This window comes from Cervus elaphus, chromosome 23 (genome assembly GCF_910594005.1).
Source record: "Cervus elaphus chromosome 23, mCerEla1.1, whole genome shotgun sequence".
Classification (NCBI taxonomy): Eukaryota; Metazoa; Chordata; class Mammalia; order Artiodactyla; family Cervidae; genus Cervus; species Cervus elaphus.
Window position 1 is genome coordinate 31,657,908 of NC_057837.1, and position 20,268 is coordinate 31,678,175.

The following is a 20,268-nucleotide window of genomic DNA, read 5'->3' on the forward strand; positions in this document are numbered from 1 at the left end:
AGGTATAACTTCACATCTCATGTAGTTAAACTCCAAATAGACAACAGTGGCACATAGGGAAACTGGCCCAGAGAGTTAAGGAAGTTGCTGGAAAGGCTAAAATTCAGATGCAGGCAACTTGGCTCCGGAGTTGCTATCCTGAATGAGGCATACACTTTGTCAAAATGGAACTATTCAACTTGAAGTTTTACACAGACCTACAGTGAAAGACAAATTTCAGTGAGTTTAAAAAAAAAAACATGCAGCACTACTGTTGAGATTTCAGTAACGTTTATCATCCCCAATTTGACATTCACAGAGAAAACCATACTTCTATTTAATTAACTTCTGAAAATGTACAGCACACAGGCCATAATCATTTCCAACCTTTTAAGGGATTCTAGAAATTTTCAGCTCAAAATAGTAGATTAAAAGAAGCTATGTTCTACATTCAAAAAATAAGTACAAATGTTGATTCCACATGTACTTTGATGAAACACATAAAAGTTCAGATTATTCTCAGTGGCACAGGCAGAGGGTCAGGTATCCTGTCCAGCGTGAGGCGGGAGGGTCCAACCCCTGCGGAAAATCCAAGGTGCTGGGCAGACCAGGCTTCACTGGGCTAGCTGGCCCAAGTTAACCGGAGCGCTGATGGTCGGGTTGCATACTCCGCATGAAATTTTATGAAGACACGATGTGATGAGGCCACAAAGGGAGCTATATCAGTGTCCTAAAATTGAAAAAAAAAAAAGAGGTAACAAATTATATATTTCACAAATTTGAACATTTTCCCAGAAATGTCAGATGTAGTAAAGAAGTACAACATAAAGAAGCCTTCTAGAATTTTCAGTAAACCTGCATATGTGTCTAGAAGTGATCTTGCCAAGCATTAATGTAGAGACTTTACACAGGAATATTGCTGGGGGTGGGAGGTAAGGAGCAATGGGGAGTGACTGCTAATGGATACAGGGTTTCCTTCTGGAGTAACAAAAATGTTCTGAAATCAAGCATGGTGACAACAGCTTCATGGCTCTGGGAACTGACTAAAAATTATTGAATTTTACCCTTTAAGTAGATGATTTCTATGGTATGTGAATTGCATCTCAATAAAACTGACATTAAACTTTCAATTTCCAATTCAAGTTCTTATTGAAATTTTCATTTTTCTGATGGGAAACACAATTTATGTCTGCAACTAAAATGAACATCTGAATAAAGTATATTACTCCCTTCACCAACACCTGTACTTTCCTTTGGGGGATGATTTTCATATCCTTTTGTGGGAAACAGTTTTGTGTGTGTGTGTATCTGGGTCTCTTTCCTTCTCCAATTATTAGCACTAGGGATATAAAAAATGAACCAAACACACAAAAGGGGAACAGTTCTATATGTGTATCTGTGTGTGTGTGTGTGTGTGTGGAAAGAGTGGATACATTGGTCTCTTTCCTTTTCCAGTTATTAGCACTAGGGATATAAAAAATGAACCAAACATGCAAAAAGCCCTGCTCTCATGAAGCTGACATCCTAATGGGAGAGGTGAGGTAGGAAATAAGTCAGTAACACGTACAGAAGCAAAGCACATCACACAGGGTCAAGGTTGCAGTTTGGGGCCCTGCTCCTCTGGTTCTGCTCAGGTCCCCTGCCTCAGTCCTACCCAGAGTCATCAAAACACACACACACACACACACACACAACCAGACTTATTTCCAAGACAGTAAATTATTCAGGTGAGCACAGTACAGGAATTCTTTCTCCTAAAAAGAGATACCAAGGGATACGCGATATGGTACAATTGCTGTGTGCACACATTTTTTCTTTCCATTTCAACCTGCTCCCAGATTTCTACTTGTTATTCTGTGCTGACAAACTAGTATGAGCAGATAACAAAAATTTTAAACTCCTTCTCTTTAAAAAAATTTAAACTCCTCCTTACTTTCCTGTCATTCTTTCATGCTTCTAGATGTTCAGATTCTGTAACTCAGATGCTGGTGAGCAATGACAATTATCATAAAGAAAACATTTTCCAATGATTGTATGATTAGCTATCCAAGGAGGGACTCTCACTGTTTTTCTGTAAATACACTGACCCTGTTGGACTTAATACACTAAATAAATCAATGGTATCTTTAAAAAATAAAACAATTACTCTGGAAACTAGGTCTAAATTTACTAAAGAAAATTTAAAACTGGGAAAATACTACAAACATCAATAGTTAAGAAAAGGAGACATATCTAATTATAGACTTGAATTTAATGTGACATTGGTTTAAATGGCAGTAATCTTTCTCAGTGCCTCAGTTTTCTTTTATCTGCAAAGTCCAGGGATCAAATGGGATTGCATATTTGAAAGTCACTGAAAACCAAAAAAAAAAAAAGTCATACAGACATAAAGTAACGATATTGTGAAAATAATCTCTTTTTGAAATTTTCACAGATTTCTTTATTTCTTTTTTTTTTTTTTTTTGGCTGCACAGTGCAGTTTGTGGGATCTTACTTTCCCAGCAGGGACCGAACCTGGGCCATGGCAGTGAAAGCACTGAATCCTAATCACTAGACCACTGGGGAATTCCTACAAATCTCAACTAAATGTGTTAGGCCTAGTTAGCTTCTAAATCTGACATGTGACTCATTTACTAGGATCTCTTTTCTGTGGGCCCCTGTGAATAACTGCAAGGCAGTATCCACTAGTCAAGTGACCCAAATTTCTCCCTCAATAATTAGCTCTGTGTATAGGGACAGAGCTACCAGAGAGTTTATTGATGTGTTTATAAACCAGAGGAGCCTCATTCCAGAAATTAGGCTGCACCCATGCAACAGAATACCACCCAGTGATTAAATATGATAGACCACTTTGCCTAATGATATGGTTAAGATGTTAATGATGTATCAGTCAGTGGAAAAAAACCAAACCACAAAATAGGATAAACTATGTGTGTATGGAAATATATTCCCCAAATGTGTTTAGAATAATATATGGAAGAATTCTCAGGGTTTTACAAAAGTGGGGTTTTTTTAAAAAACATTTTTGATAATACCATTTATCAATTTTATAAACCATAAGTTATATTCTAAAAACTCTAGATTTCCAGCAGAGGCAAATCTCTGTCAGTTTGATCAGAAAGCATAAATGAGCAAAGAGCAAAACAGTAAGAAGCTGCTAACTTCTCATCAGTAGTCATGTGTCCCTCACACGGAAGCTCTGGAAACATCCATCCACTTGCACATAAAACAAAAGGCAGTGAGGGAGGATGCAGCAATGTTGAGTCAACATCAGAAGCTACTGTAGGGCTCAGGGTAGATCTGAGATTTACAAAAACAAACTCTCAGTCCCCAGGACAACTGTTAATATCCCTGTGAATTTCTTCAAAGAGTTCCCACAATTTTCAGCAAGCGGTAAATGGAATGGAGCCAGGCATCCAAAATTTCTATACAGTCAGCCCTCTGTAAGGACAGGTTCCACATCGTGGATTCAACCAACCACAGGATCCAACAGATACAGAACCTGTGGACAAAGAATCCACACATACAGGGGACGGACTGTACTCACTAGGCCAGTTTTTATAAGGGATCTGAGCACCTGAGAATGTGGTATCTGTGGGGGGGGGGGGTGTCATGGGACTGATCCCCTGCAGGTACAGAGATAAGACTATAATTTTAGTCATGCAGAAATAACATGGATGGGCAACCCTGGACAGTGCCTTTAAACCACACATGCAACTTCCACAAAGCAGTGGGCCACAGCTGCTCCCCCAGAAACTTTGATTCTATAGGCTGAGTGGAGACTGGAAGTCTGTGATGCTAAATAACTGCCTACATGATTTTGATGCACAGTAAAGTTTGGTAACAGTTAATAATACCGGTGGATGGGTTGGTAAATGTAGGAGACCTGGGTTTGATCCCTGGGTCAGGAAGATCCCCTGGAGGAGAAAACGGCAACCCACTCCAGTATTCTTGCCTGGCAAATCCCATGGACAGAGGAGCCTGGTGGGCTAAAGTCGGACATGACAGAGACTAAACCAGCATTGTTAATTTAATGAAAAGTCCACTAGGTGGCACTCGTGCTCCCCAAATAAACAGGAAAGTCAGAAAACTGAATTTGTAATAAAAGTATGTTGTGCTCTGTGATTGCATGTGTCTGCCTTTAAACATGCCCTTTAAAGCTACTTTAATTATTTAAAAATGACAATTGGAGTTTTTAAAAGCTGGTTCTACTCACTGCCCCACAATAGGGCCCAGAGGATGGAGAATTAGCATCAGGTCCATCATAAAGCAGGAGGTAGTTCTGGACACATTCTCCGGGATCGTCGATGCTGATAAAGTAAAAGCTGATGGTGACCGGTCTTCCAGCAGGAGCAAGGATGGCCCATTCACAGTGAGTATTGTTTGGGTAAGTGCCCGGATAGCCAGGGCTGGTGACCGAGCCGCTGTCTCCATAAAGAGTCCCACCACAGCCTGCCAGGAAACAGCAGCGTGAAGTTGGATTCAGTCAAGCAGAAACCATCCACTGTGCTTTACTGCACTTAAGCCAACGCGACACTTACTTTCTTAAGGTGCTGAGACTCCCTGCAGGAAAAGTGGAGGCAGAAACCCCTTTCCTGTGCCTTTGTGGGCTACATCCTCCTCCTCTCTCACCACCTCCCCCACTCCACCCCCACCTCCACCATATATTCCTTTCCCTGCAGATCACCGCTTAGGAACGACTTCCTCCAGGTCTGTTTTCTGAAAATAGTGAGCTGAGAACGCAATGGGAAAACCAAGACCTTGATAAAGTAACTGTAGGAGAGAGTGAAGGCAATCTTGGGTACTTTGGTGGTATAGGTACTTGGATTGACCTTGAGTACTTTGATTCATAGGCAGTAACTTGGTGATGATGTGGGTGAAGTAAAATTAAAAGGGAAATTCTGGGGCAGGATCACAGAAAGAGGTATTTTATTTTAGGTTTTGGCAGTAATTTGTTGTTGTTTATTCAGTTTCTCAGTTGTGTCTGACTCTTTGTGACCCCATGGACTGCAGCACGCCAGGCTTCCCTGTCCTTCACCATCCCCCAGGGTTTGCTCAAACTCATGTTCATTGAGGCAGTAATTATTATAAAAGTGATTTTACCAGGCATAGAACTGACAGCTCCAAGACTGATATGCTTCAAAAGTCAAAGTTTATTTTCTTTTTTCTTTTTTATTGGCCAAGTTGTGTGACATGTGGGGGTCTTAGTTCCCTGACCAGGGACTGAACCCACATCTCCTGCAGTGGACGCAAAAAGTCTTAACCGCTGGACCACCAGGGTAGTTCCCCCCCACCCCCTAAAAAAAAGCCAAAGCTTTTTAAGTATCAGTGTTAATTTTTTCATTTTGTCAGTTTGCACAGGAAATCTATCATGCTTTAGACCAGATGGCATGGGCATCCAGATACCCTGCACACAGGAAGAAACTGTAGAGCATAATTAAAGAGCACAGAGCTGGGTTTCGGACCAGTGGAGGTTTGGGCCTGCCTCTGCCACAGTCTGAACTGTGCGTTTAAGGCAACTCATCATTTGGGTGTTTTATTTCCTTATCTGTAAAATTAGGGCATAGGGATCATCTTTTACTTTTGTGCAGGTACCAAGAAGTCATTATCCACAATTGTCTTGATAGAATCCTTTTGTGGTCCCCTCGGGATATTTAAACGAATCGTTTCCACATTCTTATTTTGAAAGTTTTTAGATATACTCGGGGACATTTCATAAAAGTATTTCTTCTTTCTTGAGTTAAATGTATTGACATGACTTAAATTTCCTTCACTCATCAGTAAACAGCCAACCCAAACTGAGGGAAGGTGCTTACTGCCCTGTAAGAGCCATTAATCTCCAGGACTGTCCAGAAATGAGAGGGCCTCAAAGGAACACAGCTGCTTACGTGTACTCAAGTATGTGACCGTAACATCTTGGCAAACTTTTATTTAATTTTCAGAGAAGTACACCTTGATGATCAAACCAAAAGTTTAAAATATGACAAAAATCGGCTTCCCTGGCGTCTCAGTGCAGGAGACACAGGTTCACTCCCTGGTCTGGGAAATCCCACATGCCTTAAGCCCATGCACCACAACGATTGAGCCTCTGCTCTAGAGCCCAGGAGCTTCAACTACTGTGCCCACCTACCACAACTACCGAAGCCTGCGCCCTAGAGCCCATGCTTCACAACAAGAGACAGCACCCCAATGAGAAGCCCACACACCGCAGTGAAGAGTGGCCTCCGCTCTCCACAACTAGAGAAAAGCCCTCTTAGTAACAAATACCCAGCACAGTCAGAAATAAATGGATAAATAAATAAATACATAAAATTTTAAAAATATGACAAAATCAAAATTTATAAACTAATTACAAAAATCTTTATACCTTATCTGTGCCTCATACTTAGATATATATTCTTTAGAGAAATAACAAATACAAGTAGAATTTTTAAAATCTATAATTTCATCATTAAAAAAAAAATCTCTATTTTTAACAGAAAATGATCAAGTACATAGACTGGGGGGAAAGATGAGGTCCCTTTAACTGTCTTTTCTATGAGACACTGTATGTTTTTCTCGGCTGCGTTACTTGCCCTGACAAAGTGCCAGTGTCTTACCGGAGGGTGAAGAGGTCCAGATAATTTCATATCCACGACCGGAAGTTGCACCATCACTCTTAAATCGAAGGTATAGTTCATGATTCTGGGAGAAAATGGGATTTGGCAGCAGAGTCCCACAATATGTGCCCAGTAATGGCGAACTGCTCTCACTTCCGTTTCTGACCTTTAAAAATGTAGCATTAATGATGACACTTAAACATATAGTACCTTCTCTTCTGATCTATCATTGCTCTACATTAAGACATGAGACTATTTGAATAACTTTTTTGAGAAAAACTTTGTCTTTTTATATATACTAACACTCAGACGTCACCTTCATTTGCAAAGGAGAGAAACATGCAATTTGTAGATCAAAAACTATTTACACTTGGATTCAGAAATATGTATTCATCTCCAGCAGTTAAAACACGAAAGCATGTTTCTGCTGATATAACCAACTAGTTGATTGCTGTATAACAAACTAGTTATATCTTAGTTTTTGGCGAGATGCTTCAAAGAATGTAGTTAAAGTGAACTTTAAAAAGATGTGGGGAGAAAAATATTATCTGCATTGTTTCCAGTTAACTCTGTTGTACTCCATTCATCATACTGTAGTTATGCTTTTATCCCTCCTTGAAAATGGCTTGACTATAATGGGGCCATGAAAAAACAACATACAAAGTGTGATAAAGTCAAAACAAAATGAATTTCTATATGGGAAAAGGACACAATTAAAACAATCTATAAAATTTCTGACTGTTTAGATATATTTTAAAAATACACTGTGAAGCTGAATAGATTTCTAAAAAAAAAAAAAAATCATTGCACGGTGTAGACACACGTGAAAACAGGAAATGAGTTGGCGTGTGAGTGTGGTAACCACACTGTGAATTCAGTCAAATTCTGCCCTCCAGCCTGGGTCCCGCTACACATTCACAACCAGCCCCACTTGGAGGACTCTTGAGGGCTATGAAGACACATGATCCAGGAGTGTAGAGCTGGATCCAGCCCCTCCTGGATGGATGCTGACTTTATTGAGTTGATACCCATTTAAAATCCTGAAAGTGCCTCTGTTCCCTTTATAATCCCATAGTTTAACATGTGGTTAATTGTTGGTTGTCTTAAGTCACAGAATGTCTTCAGAGGTGTGGTAGGTAGTCTGGTCAGGTTATGTTGCTCAGGAGATAACCCCCAGCCCGGCTTTTTTGTTTGTTTGTTTTACCATGAGACTTGTGGTGGATCTTACTTCCCCAACCAGGGATAAAAGCTGGGCCCCAGCAGTGAAAGCATTGAGTCCTAACCACTAGACCACAAGGGAAGTCCCTGGAGAGACTCCTTTTAGGTCTACAGAGTAGCCAGTAGGAGAGAAAAATGCCTTTCTGGATTATTCTGCTAAGTGTTTATACAAAGTAGCCTTGCTATGGGTAGAGCAGGCAGTTCACAGTCAGCAGACAGAAGTTCAACTGCCCTACTCCAGTCTGGACATGGGTCTTTTCCCTCTGGATCCTCTTTAGAAAGCTGATTCTCTAAGAGAAGGAGCGGGATATTCATTCTCATGGAATATGCCAGTGAAATGTCCTTTTCATCTCTCTCCATATGGGAGGAGTGGGACAAGGAGAGCAGAGAGCATCTCTGGGACTGCAAATGAGCCTGAAAGGGTTGCTGAAGGCAAAGGCAGATTTCAAATGGGGTCGAGAGCTTGGCCTTCGAGGGGTATAATACATTCAGAATCTTCACTGATAAATTTCCATTCTAATCATCGTTAACATGAATGGAATGCTGAGGCTGCAGTAAAACTGTGCCAGAATCTTCCCGCTGAAAACCAAAAACAGCTGGGCTTTGCAGGCCTGAGCTGCAGTTTCCCATCTTTGCTTATTGGATGGGAAGTTTCAGACCCATTTCTATGGGTTAAGGCACAGCGGCTGGAGTCGCCCTTGCTTCCCAGCATCCAGAGGCAAACAGCAGAGCTCACTCTAGTCACTAAGGGTCAACTCAGGCTTGATGTGAACCAGGAGTAGCTGCACTGTGACTCTGAACTGTCTGGATGGTTCATCCTTTTTCTGTGTCTCACTCCACCCTCTCACTTCTGCTTTATGCTCCATGGAACTGTTCAGCCTCCATGGTGGGTACATATGTAGGGCTGAGTTAAACAACCTGATTGATGCCAACAAGTCTGTCCTCTCATCTCCTCCCCGCTATATCCATGTCCTCCCAGTTTCTACCATGGCTAAGGTTCCCCATGAAAAGGCATATGCTTCCTCTGAGAACTTTTACACTCTAGGTTGAGAATAGTCTTTAACCAAGGACTTAGATGAATTCTATGGGAAGGAGGCGGGGGGGGGCGCTTTCCAGGATAATAAAACTCCATAACAGGTGTAGGGGAACAAACCAACTTTTCGGAAACCTTGCCAGAGATTCGCATGAATCTACGTGAAACATAGACGACTTAGGGACTCTCGGGTTAAGATTTAGGTGTGAATTCAATTCACAGAGGGATTCAGCATCTTTGTATGTATGAGTCTTACCCAGCACCTCAGTTTACTTCCTAAGAATGAATACATTTCCAACAGAGTCTGCAAAGGACATGGGAGAGAACGCTACAGTTTTTATAGCAAAATATAGGTGCTGAGCTCCAGACAAGGGAGGGTTCTCTCTCGGTGTGTTTGGGGGGAAGGAGGGTGGGGTGGGTGGGGGAGGACAGGCAAATAGCAAAGGTGCTTCAGAGGAGGAGGAGGAAGCAGAGCATTCATCTTATGTCTGCCAAACAGGCGGTCAAGGAGACACTCTCCGCAGAGAACACTGGAGAGGCCCCAAACATGCTGCGGCCAGCAGGGAAATCAGGTAAACTATTCAGTATCATTTCTTATCAAGTCAGACCCACCATCCATCTCCAAACATAGCACTTTGCACTTGACCTCCCCCTGGTCCTTCCAGTCTCAAGGCACACATTAGTGCCTTCAAGATGCCTTCTCTGCCCCCAGATGGGTTAAGTGCCCCTAACCTTGCTAGCTGTGGTCAACAAGAGCAGACTACTTTCTGTCTTGTCTTTCCCAGGGCTTGTGAGCCTCCGGGGAACCCTGACTATGTCTTGTTCCCTCCTGGATTTCCCGTGTCTGGATCCTGGAGATGGTTGGTATTTAGGGGATGAAGGGATGATGAACAATTTAATGAAATGAGGAAGGAATATGATTAGCAGTAGCAGAGGAAAAGGTGACCAATCTTCAGGGACCCAGCATCTTTTACATAACTCATCTACATGATATTCAGACGTGTGTTACCTCCAAGAAGTCGTGTGTGCAGCCACTTGAGTCCTCGAGGCCAAATGAGTGAAAGAAGAGGGAGATGGTGTGGTTGTGGGGGGCTGTGAGCACGGTTGTGCAGTCCACGTCACTGGTATAGTCACTTGGCCAGCCAGGACTCCGCAGGTTGCCAAATGCCTTCTTATATTCCCGATTGCAATCTTAGAGGAAAGACAGTAACGTAATTAATGTATGCATCCCAATAGTGCTCCTTCAACTTGACAGGAATAATTCAGGTAGATTATTAAATAGGAGCAAACTTCAGAAAAAAGCTAATCTAGCTCCTCCATTTACCTCTGAGATGACTGAGAACCCAAGACCTGAGGTAGACAGCGTGCTGGGCAAACACATGCAGTGTCTTAACATAAAACACCCTAATGTGAAATGTGAAATATGAAGACTCTCCTATGAAGACGAACATTCTAGCACTCTCTGCACTTTTCTGATGACCCAGAGGTGGCGTTGGCTGACATTTAGACTCTGGACATACAGACTCTACCTCCAAGACAGAGTTTTGTATGAGGATGTTTCCTCAAATACTTGGATGAACTGTTCGTTCTGATACAACTGGCAAATGATAGCTTTTGGCCATTTTTGGTAAAAACACCCTGAGTGTTTTTGTTTGTTTTAATCAAAGGCAGCTTTGGTTTTAATCAAGCTTGAAACGAACATTACATAAAGTGTTCTCTGGAAATCAATTTCTCGGTGACAGTGAACAAGTAACTCTTTCAAGGCTCCTTGATTTTCCCAAAGTAATTTTCTAACACATAGTGATTTCTCTATGTGGTTAAGAGCATAATTAACATAGTAACTGGTATATTTTTTAATTAACAACATGAACTTAATACCCTGCATTCTCAACATTTTAATTAGTATTTCATTTGCTTTAACTCCTCAGAAGCCAGCTTTAATCATCCACTAAATGGGGCTAGGCTTCTGGTAAAGCGGCTTCTTATTTCATGTGGGTATGGTTTGTGTCAACAAACCTTAATTTATTCACAGGAGTCAACTCTAGCAGTAATTGTAATAATGTCAGTTTTTCTGAATAAAAGATTAAATCCCCAAGCTCACCTGCAATCTGATAGGTAAAACCCACTCTAGAGTTTATATTGAAAACTTCTGATTTGAAAACGATGACTGCGGTGCTCGTAGAGGAGTAAAACGTGGGCACAGCTGACACATTTCCACTGCAGAAGCGAATTCCTGGGTTTCCATTACTCTGAAATGAAATGGAAGCCAAGGGTCAGTAGGTTTAGTTTCAAAAGAGAATAGGCCACAGCAGAAATTAAACTGCATATAAAAATGCAGTTTAAATATTCAACCACAGAGACTAATTATAGACTTTAAAGCACTCTGCAGTAAGGTGTCACCTTGGCCATGGAATTGACAGATGTCTCACATCCGAGGGGTGGGTGAGAGATGGAGAGGTTTCTGCTGAAACCACAGGGCAGCCATCTGCCTACTGAAAATAGGACCGTCCCCCTCACTCCAATTCCTCTCTAAGGGCTATGCTATTGTCAGAGCTCACCCCGGCTGCTGGAGCTCATTACAGTTCAACTGGGGCATCTCCATTGTTTGGAAACCCCTATGACTAACCAACACTGTTCCTGGCCCTCTCTCACCACCCTTTAGCAAACTTGCAGTGTATGAGTTGTTCCTCAAACTGCAGCAAGACATTCCACGTATTCCCAAGTGCCTCCACCAGGCCGCATCCTCAGTTCAGGATTCCTACACTCTAATCTCATCATTCTCTTTAGGTCAACCACCTAGTCACATAATGCTGATGCTCAAATCCTCAGGTATTCTGTGACCATCACACTTTTATGGTCAACAATCTCTTCAACACCTTACCCCATGAGCAATTCAGACTGATCCATTTTTTTAAAAAACAAAACAACTTTTCTCTATTTTTTAAACCATGAATATAGTTCCCCTAGACTGGTACCAAGTGGCTTCTTAACCGAACCCTCCAATTTGTTCTACACACAGATCCTGCTGACTATAGAAGTGCTTCTGCCTGGAGCATTGTAGGCAGAACCCCAGAGATGCACATCAAAAATTTCAGCTAATGGCCTGAAACTATCACAACCTTGTTAATCGGCCATACTCCAATACAAAATGAAAAGTTTTTTTAAAATTAAGGTTAATAGGGGAATCGGTCTCTGCGAGTGGGGCACAAGAGCAGGCACTGTTTTGTTTTAGTTTATTTTTAATTGGAGGACAATTGCTTTACAGTGATGTGTTGGTTCCCACTGTACAACAGTGTGTGTGTGCATGTTACTTGCTCAGTCGTGTCCAACTCTTTGCGACCCCACAGACTGTAGCCCTCAGGCTCCTCTATCCATGGAATTCTCCAGTCAAGAATACTGCAGTGCGTTGCCAGGCCCTTCTCCAGGTCAACAATGTGAATCAGCCATAAGGATACCTATGTCCCTACCTACCTGAGCCTCCCTCCCACTCCCCCATCCCACCCCTCTAGGTCACTCCAGAGCACAGAGCTGAGCTCCCTGTGCTATACGGCAGGTTCCCACCAGCTATCTATTTCACACATGGTGAAGTATATATGTCAGAGCTGCTCTCTCAGTTCATCCCACCTTCTCCTTCCCTCTCCGTGTCCACAGGTCTGTTCTCTACTTCAGGGCCAGGCACTTTTGCCAAGACACCCAGAAGTTAAGTAGGCACATGACCTACAGACCAAGTTCAGGTTTCTTAATGCCTATAAACAGAGGGTGTCATAAAAGGCTAAAAAGCACATGAGGCTGGAAGTAACTTCGAGAACTTATCCAGTCATGCCCTCATTACTTCAAATGTTTTTGCAAATTCTGATGGAAAGGTTATAGATGTTACTGTCATTCATACACCTGTTACCTCCAGTGGGTCCTGAAACTCTAAGTAGTTCTGGTTGCAGTCTTGAGAGTGCAGTTGAAATGCCCACACAGTTATCTCGACCTGCTGATGTAGGGGAGCTTCAATGACCCAAGTACAGGTGGCAAGGGGGGCATCTGGGTCTGATGAATTGGGTGACGAAATACTTTGTGGGCTCCGAGTTGCATTAAATGTTCCGCCACAAGGCACTGAGATGGGAAATAAGAAACAACTTAGAAGACATTTTACTTGTAACTCATCACACATATAATATTTAAAATTCTATTTTCCTTGTTCTTCCAACCCAAAGGAACTGTATTTATATCATTCTAGTAAGGATTTACATTATACATTCTTGACTAAGAATTGTACCAAATTTGTACCATGGATTAAACACAAAGTAATTAATAGGGTGTTTAGTAACTGACATTGAGCTTAGATAGTAATTAACATTGAGTTTAGTAATTAACATTGAGGTTAGTAATTAACATTGAGTATAGATATAATCATTATTTTGAGTGCATAAATACACATGTGTTTCATAACATGTAAAAATGTCTCAGTTTACTCACTGTCCATGATGGTATATGTAGCATTAAATCCTTCTCTTTCTAAACTCAGGTCACTGACAAATTGAACTGTAAGGAAGTTTCCAGAAGAGATAAAGGGGGCAGGTACGGTGGAACCACAGAATGTTCCAGCCAAGTTGGCATTTTCACTGTCCCCATCATATAACTGAAAAGAAAAACAGCTCATTAGTTATCCATTAGTCACAAAGAAGTTGCATATTTTACACTAAAATGCACATGAAGTTACAAGAGGTCATTAGTTAAGAATCTTACACTAATGTTCTTAATGCTGGTTTTAATTTAGGAACTGAATTGTTATTGAATCAATTACGCTACAATGATTTTCAGTAAAAATCTAGTATGATGGCCTAAAATTTTTTTCTCATTGGGAAAGTCATATTTGATTTAAAAAATAAAGTGCCATTAGAGCCACAAACCCATCACCACCTTCACCTCTGTCCTCACTAACGGCGCAGGTCCAAACCATTGCGACCTCTTGCCTGATTCTCATCGCATCTTCCCACGGATGCCCCCGGTCCTGCTCTTGACCCTCTACCGTCTGTTTTCAAATCACCAGCCAGAGGACATAGTTTAAGTGTTAGTCAGACCAGGTTGCTGCTCTGCTAAGAACTCTCCTAAGTCCTCCCCATCCACTCAAAGCCGTTACTAGGGCCTCCGAGGCCCGATGGAACCTGCTCCCACTCCCGCTCCTGGACTTTGCCAACTTAATTGCCCCCACTGTGTTTGCTCTGCTCCTGGAGTGAAACAGGTGCTCCGCATCCTTGCTATTGTATCTGCTGTTTCCTTTGCCTGCAATGTTCTCCTGTTTATTCACGTGGCTTCATTCCCCTCTGTTCTTTTAGGTCTTTACTCAAACATCACTGACGCAGTAGACTTCCCTGACCACTCCCCTCCCCCATGTGAGATCTCAGTTTCCCCACCGGAGATCTAACCTGCACCACCTGCATTGGAAGCTGAAGTCTTAACCAGTGGGCCACCAGGGAAGCCCCCCAAGTCATCTTGGTGTCAGTTAATGGCTCAAGCCTAGCACCTCCGCCATCCTCAACTGCCCTGTCTCCTTCTGAACCCCCACCTATTCTGCTCCACCTTCAACCCCTATCCCAAGGGCTCCATCTCCGGTGCTCCCACAGTGGTCCTCCATCTATACTGTTGTAACATTTCTCATAGCCCTGACCCCACAGAGCTTTCTCCCCCAAGCTGCCTGAACATCTGTAAGCTTAGAACAGGCAAAGATCCTGCTTGGCCTGCAATGTCCCCAGGGATCTCACTGCATCTTCAGTTAAACCCACCCTCTTTAGCATGGTCTGCCAGCCCCCTCTGGTCTGGCCTGGGCTGCTCGTCATGCTTGCCCATGCCTCTGAGTTATGCTGCGCTGAGTCACTCAGTCGTGTCTGACTCCTTGTGACACTATGGACTGGAGTCCACCAGGCTCCTCTGTCCACGGGGATTCTCCAGGCAAGAAAATTGGAGTGGGTTGCCATGCCCTTTTTCAGGGATCTTCCTGACCCAAGGATCGAACCCAGGTCTCCCTGTAACTCCTCCATCCCCTGGCAAGTCTCTCTGAGCTGCTCCTCCTGCCGGGAGCTCTCTCCTCAGCCCTTGGATGGCCCACTCGTCATCATGGGGTCTCTGCTCAGATGCCACCCCCTCAGAGCCCAACCCTACCTAGGGGGCACTCGCCCAGTATCTTCCTGCTCTCTTTTCTAACTATAACAAGACCTACCTTGTTTATTGCTTATTTACTTCTTCTGGTCTCTCCCCCATGAAGCATATAAACCCCTGGGTGGGCGAGGGGACCTCTGTCTATTCCCTATATGTCACTGGCATCCAGAAAAATCCCCAGGCACAGGAGCCTTCAGCAAATGTTGAAATTGTGAGTGTTTGTATTTCTTTCAAACACATCACTAGAAGACAAAGTATTCTCCATCTGAGTAATCCCTATTGCACTGCTAAAACAAATATCTGTGTGCGGATTCAAACATGGAACTGATAACAGAACCATGGTGTGCTATTAAGCCTCAGCATTACCATGATCCCTGACATTATTTTAAAATGCTGGGAATACATCAAACAGAAATGGTTAAAAACAGTCTTGTCAAAATAAACACAAAAATAAATTTCCCACTAGAGGGCACTGTGTCTCTTCTTGAACATGATTTTAATAACATTTTAGATTTTAGAGCTGAAAGAGACTCGGGGGCTGAGTTATCTAATCCCCTCATTTTACAGAAGAGCAGATTTGCCAAGTTTTAGGCAACGTACTTTTTCTGGTAAACAAGTTAGGTTTTTATTATAACCATCGCTGCCTGTATAAAATCATGTTCATATCAACAAGCGTTTTTATTCTTGGTGCTGTGTGCCAGGCCTCCGAGCTAGGTTCTGTTTATACAAGGATGCATAAGCACTTCCCATACCTTTAAGACACTAATTTGACTCAGACTAATGAGAAGAGGTTCATAAATTAAATATATGTGTGTGTGTGTGAATTATACATAAAATAGAGAAAATATAAGTGCTATAGGAGAAAAGTGCAGTGTATGAGGGGAACTCACATGACTGAGTCAGGACAGACCCCACACAGACGCCTGAACTGTGAGTAGAGCCCTTCCAGACCGAGAAAACTGGAAGAGTACCCCAGGCAGATGCATCAAGGTGTGGAAGGCCACAGAAAGACAAAAGGCCTGACTTGCTTCAACACCTCCCCGCCCTGTGACCCACCGGCCTGGAGATTAGGTGAGAGAATAGACGTGGGGCCGGGGAGTTCACTGGGACAAGACTGATGCTTCATATGCTTCATGGGAAAAGCTTTGTATCTCCTACAGGAGTTGTAAGATCTGATTTGGGTTTTAAATGGATAAGTGGGCAAGGTGATGGAAAGAAATTACAGGAAGTCCCCAACATACAATCGAGTTCCATTCCAAGAGTGCGTCTGTTAAGTCCAATTTGTTCATTAAAACCAACAAAGTTCACCTAGGTACCCTATACAATCAGCTATGTAGTTTGGTACTGTATGAGGTTTATGTAGTACAGCAGTGGCATACAGGGGCTGGCACACACTGGCTCATCTTTGAAAGTTCACAATTTGAAGGTCCGTACGTAGAGGACTGCCTGTACAACCATGCCCAGCCTTGAGCTGCTGTTCGCATTACTTCGCTCACTGCCTCAGTAAGATTTCTCCTAATGGAGCTGAAATAGGACAGATGATAGAGGCTTCTGGACTCCTGTGTAGGCCAGGCCAGGGTTTGTTCCCTGCTCTCCCATCCCTAGCGATGCCACGTCTCCACCGTGAACTTGGCAGGGCGGCTCTGTAGAGGCTTGCAGGAAGTGCACCGTGCAGATGCAGGACTGCAGATGGGGACTCTTACTTGGACGAGGTCAGCAATGGCACCCGGAGGACCGCCCTGACGCCCCGCGCCATCACCAGCAGCTGCGCAGTGCATTCTGGGAGCACACGTCATTGCCATACCTGCCTAGACCTGGAGCTTGAATTAAGTTCTAAGTCTTGTGGATGGAGAGAAGTGCTGAGAGGAATTCCGTATTTTCTCAGCTTTTAAACCTCTTTCACGGTGGTGCAGGTTAGAATCTATTTAAGACCCCGAAGGAACATAATCTGGTGGAAGATAACTTCTGATGATAGCTACTGCCAGATCCTCCCTGATTAGAGCAGCTAAAGAAAGTAGGGAAGGGAATTTGGGTGTTTTAACTTCTATGAATTTTTAATGCATGAGGGCAAGAGGCTTTGATATTGGGCTTTAATTCTTTTTAAATTCAACTTCGTAATTTTCCCTGGTGGCTCAGATGCTAAAGAATCTGCCTGCAATGCAGGAGATCCGAGTTCGATCCTTGGGTCAAGAAGATCCCCTGGAGAAGGTAATGGCAACCCACTCCAGTATTCTTGCCTGAAGAATTCCATGGACAGAGGAGCCTGGTGGGCTACAGTCCATGGGGTCGCAAAGAGTTGGACACACAACTGAGCAATTAACACTTTCATTTTCTTTTTCATAATTTTAGACATCAGTTTTCTTAGGACTTTGTCTCTGAACATTTTCCTGGGAATGTGATAACGGGAATTTTAATAGTCTTATTTGAAGACTCTCTATGTAGCATCTCAGAGTATCTCCATGAATTCTTTGATCTTACTGTGAAACTTCTGACAGAGTCTGCTGGACAACAGGCCTGGGTATAATTTGGAATGAGAATGAGAGTAGAGAGTAAATTTTTAGGTTTGGGGTTGAACTCGGATACTTTATAGAATCTTTTGGGGAAAATGTTATCTTGGTCCTAGTGGTTCTAGGTTTTTATTATAACCATCGCTGCCTGTATAAAATCATGTTCATATCAACAAGCGTTTTTATTCTTGGTGCTGTGTGCCAGGCCTGGTGCTGTATGCCTTGGCTCTAGAGCTTGGTCCAGGCTCTAGAAAAGCTTGCAAAGGAGCAATGAAGAGAATCAGCTCTAAATGCAGGCGTTTTTAATATAACAAAAGTAGTATTATTATATAAAATCAATAATATTACTAATATGATTATTATGTAATCTCAGGCTCTTTTCCAGTGCTTATGGCAGTGTTGGGAATATAGTAAGTACTCAAATTAACATTTATTGAATGAATGAATGGATAGTAGGTGCTATCTTATAAGGATGGCGACCTGACGCCTCCCTAATTACTGACCTTCTCCCCAAAACTGGACAGCCCCTTCCTCGTATGGCTGATCACAGACTGATGGCTGAGCCCAGTGGGTTAAGACAAAGGTTTTCCATGAGAACAGTATCGTCTCCTAGGGAGTGTTTTGCAAAAGTGCGGTGTTTTTGGCTCATCGTGGTCTGAGGCTAAAACTGGCACTTAGTGTTTAGAAGCCAACTGCAGAATTCCAGCAAAATTCACAGGACAGGTGTGCACGGTGAAGATTTAGATATCCCACATACCTGTGAATGTCCTGCCAGACACGTGTGCAAGAAAACTGTTTAAAATCATTTGATCCCAGAACCTAAGCTCATTCTGCATGTAAACACAAAAATATTTTGCACTGTTTTAGTAAGAACCAAGTTTCCAAGAAGGCAATTATTATATACATTGAGGGAAGACTGTAGTTTGTTTTATTTAGAACTATTTGATTTGAATTTTGGAAATTCATATTGGGATGGGTACTGCTATTATCTTTTAAGTTGCAAATAGAGCCTATGTACTCATACCAGTCCAAATTTCTATGTATGCATTTGTCATGATTCCACACATAGGAAGGATTTTAGTACTTAATCAAGTGACTTAGCACAGTCATGTCAGAGCATTTGCATGTTGATACACACACTATTTTATGGGTTTTCCTTTTATTTCTCCTTTTCAAAGCTTTTAGCATAATTGTAAATTGAAATTATATACATGGCTAGGCTATGGCACAGATGAGCTTTCACTTCAGATGGTCAAAGGATCATTAGACAAGACTGGTTTTTCCAAGGGGCACTGACTGCATTGAGAAGAAGCTGGGCAGTGTTAGAAAGAAGCCCCTCCTTTTCCAGTTCCATGTTTCCTAGCAAAGGAATGTCAGTTATGGTCACAAAGCTGAGTCCGCTTTGCTGTGTCACTCACTGCTCTCCACAAAGGAATGACTTAACTGAGGAATAGGCTGGGGTTCAGAAGCGGGGCAGTCACCATGCAGCTTGCTGCCCCTCTTCACCCACTTCTCTGTGATAACCAATCACCCACTGGAAACCTGCTTTTGTGCTGTTTCTCTGAAATTCAGCTCAGCCACCCCATCTAGAATGTCTTTCTGAACCCTGGAGTAACAGCGCTCATACTTTGGTTGTTTTGCTCTATTTTTCTGTGTTGATCACATTTATTGGCTTTGCCATGTTATTAGTCTCATCCACTTACAGTTCCACGAGGAAGCTTATCTCTGATTCTCACACCTCAAGTGCCAGGCACAATGCCCAACACATAATCATGCCACGTGACTCTTCAGGGAATGGATGTGATGTCAATTTCAACAGGAACCACTCAGTGAAATAACATAATTCTCTACTTATTGCAGTTATCTTTTTGTTGTTACTACTGTTGTAGTTGTTTTTCTTAGCCATCCTGGGTGGCTTGCAGGATCTTAGTTCCATGACCCAGGCCCTCGGTGGTGAAAGCCCAAATTCCTGACCACTGGACTGCCGGGAAGTCCCCTACTGCAGTTATGTTAGTAACTTTCCAAGTCAACCCTTTCAAAACAATAATGATATAATTACAAATGAATAATGGATTTGGCATGTTTTCACTTAAATATCTACCTACAGAATTAAATTAACTTTTCTAAAAACTGATTTGATTAGAATCTCTAAGAAACAGTCTAAAATGAGCCCAGTGTCCCATTTATCACAGTGAATCTCTTTAATAAAGGTACCTCCAGGCCTCACATTCCAAGAACTGTCCTGTGATCTGCCAGATTCATATAAACTGGAAACGGTGCCAATTGAGGGAAACTGCTTTCCCAAAAAGGAAAACAAAAGTAGATCTGAGCAGAATTTCTTTTAAAAAAGAAAGGGCATTTTATATTGAAGCCAGATAATAACTCCTTGTTTTCAGTATTGTTATGTCTGTCCTAAATAGCTTGAAAACATCTCTAAAATTAATAGTTCTTTTAATTTAAAAAAATTTTTTGCCACCCCATACAGCCTGTGGGATTTTAGTTAGTTCTCCAACCAGGGATTGAACCTGGGCCCTGAGCAGTGAGAGCAGAGTCCTAACCAGTGGACTGTCAGGGAGCTTCCAATAGTTCTTTTAATTGTATTATCAAATCACACATAGAAACATACCTCGAGACTAAATCCAGTCAGCCTCCTCCTGGCACAACCACATTCTAAACATCCCCCATGTATTTACATTCATAATAATGTATATGTAAATCAATTATTCATAATATTTTAAGATAAGGAGATCCTACAGCCTTCATGGCCGTGTAGAGTCACCCAAAA

At 42.4% G+C, this 20,268-nt stretch overlaps 1 protein-coding gene across 4 annotated transcripts in view; it reads right to left on the reverse strand.

The window, feature by feature from the left end:
- Nucleotides 1–253: 253 nt before the first annotated feature.
- The window catches only part of CUBN (cubilin), a 279,652-nt gene continuing 259,637 nt past the window's right edge, over nt 254–20,268 (reverse strand). For all 4 annotated transcript variants that reach the window (XM_043882924.1, XM_043882921.1, XM_043882920.1 and 1 more), the window contains 7 exons: nt 13,297–13,459; nt 12,728–12,933; nt 10,931–11,078; nt 9,839–10,020; nt 6,579–6,744; nt 4,196–4,431; nt 254–709 (listed from right to left, as the gene is read on the reverse strand). In XM_043882924.1, coding sequence (XP_043738859.1) covers nt 602–709; nt 4,196–4,431; nt 6,579–6,744; nt 9,839–10,020; nt 10,931–11,078; nt 12,728–12,933; nt 13,297–13,459 — 1,209 coding nt within the window. In that variant the 3' untranslated portion in view covers nt 254–601. The remainder of the gene's footprint in view (nt 710–4,195; nt 4,432–6,578; nt 6,745–9,838; nt 10,021–10,930; nt 11,079–12,727; nt 12,934–13,296; nt 13,460–20,268) is intronic.